This window comes from Puma concolor, chromosome C2, assembly GCF_028749965.1.
Source record: "Puma concolor isolate L17-30 chromosome C2, mPumCon1.1.hap2, whole genome shotgun sequence".
In the NCBI taxonomy this organism is placed as follows: Eukaryota; Metazoa; Chordata; class Mammalia; order Carnivora; family Felidae; genus Puma; species Puma concolor.
Genome location: NC_141675.1, coordinates 149,820,506 through 149,827,852, shown reverse-complemented (window position 1 = coordinate 149,827,852; position 7,347 = coordinate 149,820,506). Strand labels below are relative to the sequence as shown.

The 7,347-nt window shown below is 44.7% G+C and overlaps 1 protein-coding gene across 1 annotated transcript in view; it reads right to left on the bottom strand.

The window, feature by feature from the left end:
- Positions 1-294: 294 nt before the first annotated feature.
- The window catches only part of CLIC6 (CLIC family member 6), a 44,836-nt gene continuing 37,783 nt past the window's right edge, over positions 295-7,347 (bottom strand). The window contains exon 6 of the mRNA XM_086675923.1: positions 295-705. Within this exon, the coding sequence (XP_086532049.1) occupies positions 544-705 (162 nt within the window). The 3' untranslated portion in view covers positions 295-543. The remainder of the gene's footprint in view (positions 706-7,347) is intronic.

Here is a 7,347-nt window from a genome sequence, read left to right as displayed (position 1 = left end):
AAAAAAAAAACTTAAAAGAAACTGGAAACTCAAAATCACATGCCCCAACATCGTGAGTTACAGTGTCCGCGAATGCCAAAGAAGTAAGTTAATGTCAACTGGACAACTGGTATGTGTCACAATAGATACTGGTATTATTCAGATACACAAGTGAGTTGACAAGTCACAAGGCCATGTATCATCTGGGTTGAGTGGATCTCACTACGATATGGTGTTATTAAAATATGGGCACGATGGCTATTGGAAGGAAAACAAAAGACCACTCACAAAGAATACATTCTTTTTTTTTTAAATTTTTGTAAATGTTTATTTTTGAGAGAGAGACCGACAGAGAGTGAGTGGGGGAGGAGCAGAGAGAGGGGGAGACACAGAATCCGAAGCAGGCTCCAAGCTCCAAGCTGTCAGCACGGAGCCCGACCCGCGAACCGTGAGATCGTGACCTGAGCCGAAGTCGGACGCTCAACCGACTGAGCCACCCAGGCGCCCCACAAAGAATACATTCTCATCACAGCCTAGCTCGTACCACTGAGAAATAAGACAGCTTCACTTCATTCTTTTTGCAACATCTGAATATGCATGTTCAATCTCCTGGTCGGCTGGACACGTATTCATGAACTCGTCCCTAGCATAAGCATTGTTCAAGTATCTCCAGATGCCAGTCATTTCAGAAGGAAATTCAAAATCTCTGTATCTCTTGGCCACGATCTGAAAATCAAGAGGAAATAATCAGCAAAGGAAAAACCCACTAGTGTAGGCCATCAGATCAGACAATCCATTCTTTGGAGGTGTGTGATGTATTCTCTTTCTTGAGTCCTGACGCATTCTTCCTAAAGCCAGTCAGGTTACCCCAAATTACACGTCAACCTTGCATAGGGCATACGGGCGATGGGAAAGCTCATGAAATTACTGGGCTGAAAACAGAGACTCCACACAGCCCTGCCCACCAATTTATCCCAGATGAATTGGGATCCACTGGTACGAATTTGGTCTCTACTCTGGTGGACTTCTCCTCGTGTTGCTGGCAGTTTTGACTTTGTGTGTTCTGCTTGCTGTGTTATTTGGTGCCTAAAGATTCGTGAAGATCTTCCCTTTAGGTTGTGCTGGGATCACCGTGAAATGCTCTCTTTTTCCTACTTGCTGAGCCTTACCTCCTGAAATCCCAGATATCTGCGCATATTATTTCTGCAGATTTCCATCATTCTGTCACTGAACACATTACCTCATTGTCAACAAATGGACACAAATCCTTGTCCTCCCGGAAATGGTAGATGTGAGGACAGGGCAATTGAGAGTGAGCATCATGGGAACGACAACAGTGGGGGATGCTTCCTCTGGCTCCAGGGGCCCCGTTGGGGAATTCGCCACAAAGGAGGGTGATACTGTGGGAGACGCTATCAGTTAACTGGGGCCACTGTGACAAAGTACTACAACCTGGGTGGCTTAGAACAACAGAAGCTTCTTCTCTCACGCTCCTGGAGGCCTGAACTCCAAAATCAAGGAGTCAACAGGACACATTCCCTCCGGAAGTTCTAGGGAAAGGTCTCTTCTCTCCCCAGCTTCTGGTAGTTTCTCCCTCTGTGTGTCTCTGTGTCCAAATTACCTTTTTTTTTTTTTATAAGGACACCAGTCCTATTGGATAGGGGTCCCACTCTACTCCACTATGACCTCATCTTAAGGAAGGAATTACATCTCCGAAGATACCATTTCCAAATAAGGTTATGTCCTGAGGTGCTGGGGATTCGGACTTCAACATATGAATGGGGGTGGGGGAGGCGGTGCAATTCATCCCCGAACAGGAACCCAGAGCCACAAAGGCCTTTTCTGCGTTGTCTCCTGTTGCATTGGTTTCTGGGATGTGTGGCTGAACTGAACATGGGACTTCACACAAATTAGAAGACCTTGGGACCTGATTATGCAGATTTTGCAGGCTAGAAGCCACTGATGCAGCAAAACAAGACCAAATGCCTGTCAGAAACCCTCCTCAATCGTTTAATATCTTGCTTCAATTCAACTTTAGGGATATTAATGTTAAGAATTCCTTGGGGCGCCTGGGTGGCTCAGTCAGTTGAGCGTCCGACTTCGGCTCAGGTCATGATCTCTCGATCTGTGAGTTCGAGCCGCGTGTCAGGCCCTGTGCTGACAGCTCAGAACCTGGAGCCTGCTTCGGATTCTGTGCCTCCCTCTCTCTCTGCCCCTCCCCCCGATCATGCTCTCTCTCTCTCTCTCTCTCTCTCTCTGTCTCTCTGTCAAAAATAAATAAACTTAAAAAAAATCTTTTTAAAAGGAATTCCTTTTATGTATTATTTTATTTATTACTCCTGGTTTATCTTTGCCTATTTTTTTTATTTTAACAGTTTTTTAACGTGTATTTGCTTATTTTGAGAGAGAGAGAGAGAGAGAGAGAGAGGGAGCATGCACACACACACACACACACACACACACACACACACACACGGGGGAGGGGCAGAGAGAAGGAGAGAGAGAATCCCGAGCAGGCTCCACACTGCCAGCACAGAGCCTGATGCCGGGCTGCATCTCATGAACTGTGAGATCACGACCTGAGCCAAAGCCCGGAGACAGAAGCTTAACCGACTGAGCCACCCAGGCGCTCCTAATTTTTAACATTTCTGAGAAAGTTTTTTTAAAAAAAAATTTTTTTTACATTTATTTTTGATAGAGAGAGACAGAGCACAAGTGGGGGGGGGGCAGAGAGAGAAGGAGACGCAGGATCCAGGCTCCGAGCTGTCAGCACAGAGCCTGACGCGGGGCTCGAACTCATGAACTGTGAGATCATGACCTGAGCCGAAGTCGGACGCTTAACCGACTGAGCCGCCCGGGCGCCCCTCTGAGCAAGTTTTTTAAGTGTCTGCCTCCTATAGAAGTGATCTTCTTTTTATGGTACATTTTCTGAATTTAATACTTTGTTTTCTGTCTTTCTGTGTTTGTGTATGTTTCTTTTTCTGGTAACTTCGAAGCTTATGGTCTGTTTTAACTCTTCCTGTGGTTTCCTATATAACTTTATCGATTTTTTTTTTTTTTTTTAACGAGTTCAAGCCCCGCATCAGGCTCTATGCTGACAGCTCAGAGCCTGGAACCTGCTTCAGATTCTGTGTCTTCCTCTCTCTCTGCCCCTCCCCGACTTGTCTTCGGTCTCTCTCCCTACATAGCTTTAAATAACAGAGATTCTCTATTTCTTGACTTGTCAAGTTTAGATGATATCTACTCACTCTTGATTTTGACAAATAAGGAAATTAGTACAACTACAGTTTTTCCTATTTCTTCTTCCTTATCTCCCTTCTATTGGTTGTAAAAACATCCAAGTTGACTATGTTCTGATTCTGTTCTGTAACTATTATAACATTGTTTGGTCTTAATTCTGTCTTTGGATTTAAATAGGTTCTATGTTTATCACCAACCCTTTTAACCACCCACCTTCTCTGTTCCGGGGTTCTTACTTTCAGTATCATTTTATTACTATATTCATCATAAAGAAACTTTATTTTAAAAAGAAAAAAAAAAAACAGCCCAGGAGTACTTAATTTGTTAAGACCAGAAGCCCAGCTAAAAACAATTTACCTGGATAGGAAATTCTTACATCATGCATTCTTTCCTTTAAGTCTCTGTAACTATTAAACCACTGTTTTCTGGTTTTAATGTGGTCATGAAGACATAAGAGGCAAGTCTGAATTTCTTCCCCCTGGAGACGGCTTTACTATTTATTACTAATATTACTGGTATTATTATTATTATGGTCTGGACACCCAGAGTGTCCTATCTGACCCCTAAAGTTCAGTAATTTATCAGGTATGTCATCGTGTGTTGATTATTCTGGACTATATTTTTCCAAACATGGCATGTTGCTTAAACTGAAGGTTCAGATCATCCTTTAGTTCAAAATAAATTTTCCCTTCTTCTTTTCTTTCCTTTCCTTTCCTTTTCTTTTCTTTTCCCTTTCCTGTTCTCTGGCTCCTGATTATATACATCTGGGAAATTGCTGAGCATTTTTATCCCTGTGCTTGTCCATTCAATTTTGGAAACTGTTCTAGGGCTTACCCTCCAGACCCCTGACAAATTTCTGCAATGTCTTGTTCTATGTCTCGCTTAAATGTACCTTATTTCTGAAGCTATTTTTTAAATTTTTTTTAACATTTATTTATTTTTGAGAGACAGAGAGAGACAGAGCGCAAGCAGGGGAGGGGCAGAGAGAGAGGGAGACACAGAATCTGAAGCAGACTCCAGGCTCCGAGCGGTCAGCACAGAGCCTGACGCGGGGCTCAAACTCACGAACCTCGAGATCATGACCTGAGCTGAAGTCAGACGCTTAACTGACAGAGCCACCCAGGTGCCCCTGAAGTTACTTCATTTGTCTTTAAGGGTTTGGGGGTTTTTTCATGATTTTCATGTCCTCTGTGATATTATATATATTTTTTGATATCTTGTTCCTGTCTCTGAGCTTCTTCTCGAAAGATCCATGTTCTTTTTCATGTCTCAGAGGCCACAGAGAAGTATCTGACTCGAATGTATTCTCATCTACCGGAGCAGTGCTTCATCAGAAATGTGTTTCTCACCTGCCTTTTCCTTTTTCTGTGCCTTCTCTTTCTTTTTTCCCCCCTCCCTCTTGATCATCTCTATCCACATAGAGGTCCCACTTGGATTCTTTCTGGTTATTAATCGTCTTTTAATGAGGCAGATCTACTGGAGTTAGCATTTCTTTTTTTTAATGTTTATTTATTTTTGAGAGAGAGAGAGAAAGACAGAGCACGAGCGGGGGAGGGGCAGAGAGAGAGAGGGAGACGCAGAATCTGAAACAGGCTGCAGGCTCCAAGCCACCAGCACAGAGCCCCACGCGGGGCTCGAACTCATGGACCTCGAGATCGTGACCTGAGCCGAAGTCGGCTGCTCAACCGACTGAGCCATCCAGGCGCCCCCGGAGTTATCACTTCTTAAAAATACTGTGGAGGACAAAGAGAGTGAGACAGGGTAGCTGGAAGACCAATTTGGATGTTTACCCTCAAACACTCTCTCACCAAACACTGCTCTATGCGCCGCTCCACAGACAAATTAGGGTTAGGGTCAAGGTCAGAGTCAAGGTTAGAGTTAGGACACCCTCCACTCCGAGGCTCTCAGATTAGGCAGGAGGTCACCACGGCTAAAAATAAAGCTCAGGAAATTTACAGTCCCTCTTTTGACGGGTTCCAGGACTGTTTCTTTCCTCTGCTCGGCAGCCAAAAGCACATTCCCTCTCTCCATCTCCTCTCCCTGTTCCTTCAGATTAGGGGATGGACGGCAGGACACAAAGATGACGCCTCTGCATGGTTCCTCCTTCAACTCTGCCTCCCCGGAGACCTCAGATGGAAAATGATCTGCGTGGGGCTGTTTCCTGCTTCTCTTCTCATGGCCCCGGTCCTCAAAGAAGTCTGGGTTGGGCATTTCAAGACTGTACTATTTACTTTTAGAGAAACCTGAACTTCACTAAAGATAGAGAGAAACCTGCCTCAGCCCTGTGACACCTCACACCGGACAACGTTTCTTAGTCTCTGAACTGGTATCCTGTCCTATTCCAGTTTTATGAAAGACGAAGCTTTGCTCTGTTTTTTTCCTATTGCTTGTGTTGGGTTTTAAGAAGGAGAATAGATGAAAAATTCCTTTACTCTCTCATCTTTTATCATACATTCTTTTAGACGGAGTCTCATTTCCTTTCAGAAGGTATTCCATCCTGAAAGATTATTAAGCTATTTTGGTATTTTGGATGTCCAATGGCTTTGGAAGATTTGGCTCTCGGGTCAAATATTGGGCTGTTTTATTTGACTCTCAAGTTTACCCCCTTTTAGATCTACCAAAATCTAAAATACTCTTTCCTCATGGGAGATGAACAAGTGGCAATCAGTGCTGAACGGTCGGAGCATCTCTCCTGCTTCCCCCAACCTCCACGTACTGCTGTGAGGCTACACTGGTCATGGCAATGACTACAACACATTCGCTAAAGGGACTAAACCAAAACACAACTATGTCGATATCTGGTTGGAAACTGGCTCCCAAATAGAGGAGGTTTTGACGAGTTGAGATGCTTTCGTTACATTTTAGATGCTGGGGACCTGGCAAAACTATTGAAAAAAACATTCGCTTGAGGGCTCAGCCACATCTTCAAGGCTTGGATTTCAAGTTGGTATCCCTCAAGCCCAACAAGGAAGAGAGAAGAAGGAAGAGAAATGGGACAAGAGTTGGGAAAGGAATCAGGAAGGAAGAAGAAAATACAGGAAGGAAAGGCAAGACAACCAGGGGCAGCTGGTAGCCTACAGGAGCATTAGCACCACAGATTATGGGATCCTCATTTGTGAGTTTCTAACTGGCAATTACATGAGTTATGAAATTACAGGGTCCTTGACTTGTATCCCCCTCTTGCCCATCTCCCCCATCTTTATACTGAGGACCCAGGTTTGAACTTGAGGGGATTTTAATCATCAAGATGCCCCAGAACAAGGCTTGGGTTTCTTCCTGGGGCCTCTGAGGCTACGGAGGGTCAAGAACATTGCAGTGGTGATAATGATAATAACAACTGATGAGACGTGAAGGCTGGGGGCACTACTTAGAGACCACCATAACTCCAGAGGCCAGGGGTAGGGCCATCTACTTTGGAATCTCCGGGTCACCCCTAGAAGTTCTGATTTAGTAGACCAGAGGCTGGACTGGAGGATTTTCAATTCTAGAAAGCTCCCCAAATAATTCTTACGCCTACTAATGGTGGAGAACCACTGGTCTAGGGAGACTTTAAACCCTAACATATATGACCCACAATGCTGATTTCCTGTTCAACTATCTGGCAAGACAGGATGCCAAATCTAGCAGAGGCCCGGCCAAGGAGCTGCTCCCTAGCTGTAGGGGGGTGATATTAAGAGCTGAGAAGACACATCTCTGCCATCCCCAGACAGAACTGTTTCAACGTTTTTTGTTTTTTTTTTTTTTTTTTTTTTTTTATTTTTGGGACAGAGAGAGACAGAGCATGAACGGGGGAGGGGCAGAGAGAGAGGGAGACACAGAATCAGAAACAGGCTCCAGGCTCTGAGCCATCAGCCCAGAGCCCGACGCGGGGCTCGAACTCACGAACCGCGAGATCGTGACCTGGCTGAAGTCGGACGCTTAACCGACTGCGCCACCCAGGCGCCCCCAGACAGAACTGTTTCTATCACCAACAACTGAATTCACACTGCACTGCTCCCAGATTCCATGCATTGTCTCCAAACCTCGAGCATTAAATGCCAGGTATAATCAACGTTGCCCTCAAGTTGTTCTCATATAACTTTTCTTTAGGATGTGGGGGCTAGACTTGAAATGAGAAGCAGTGAGGAT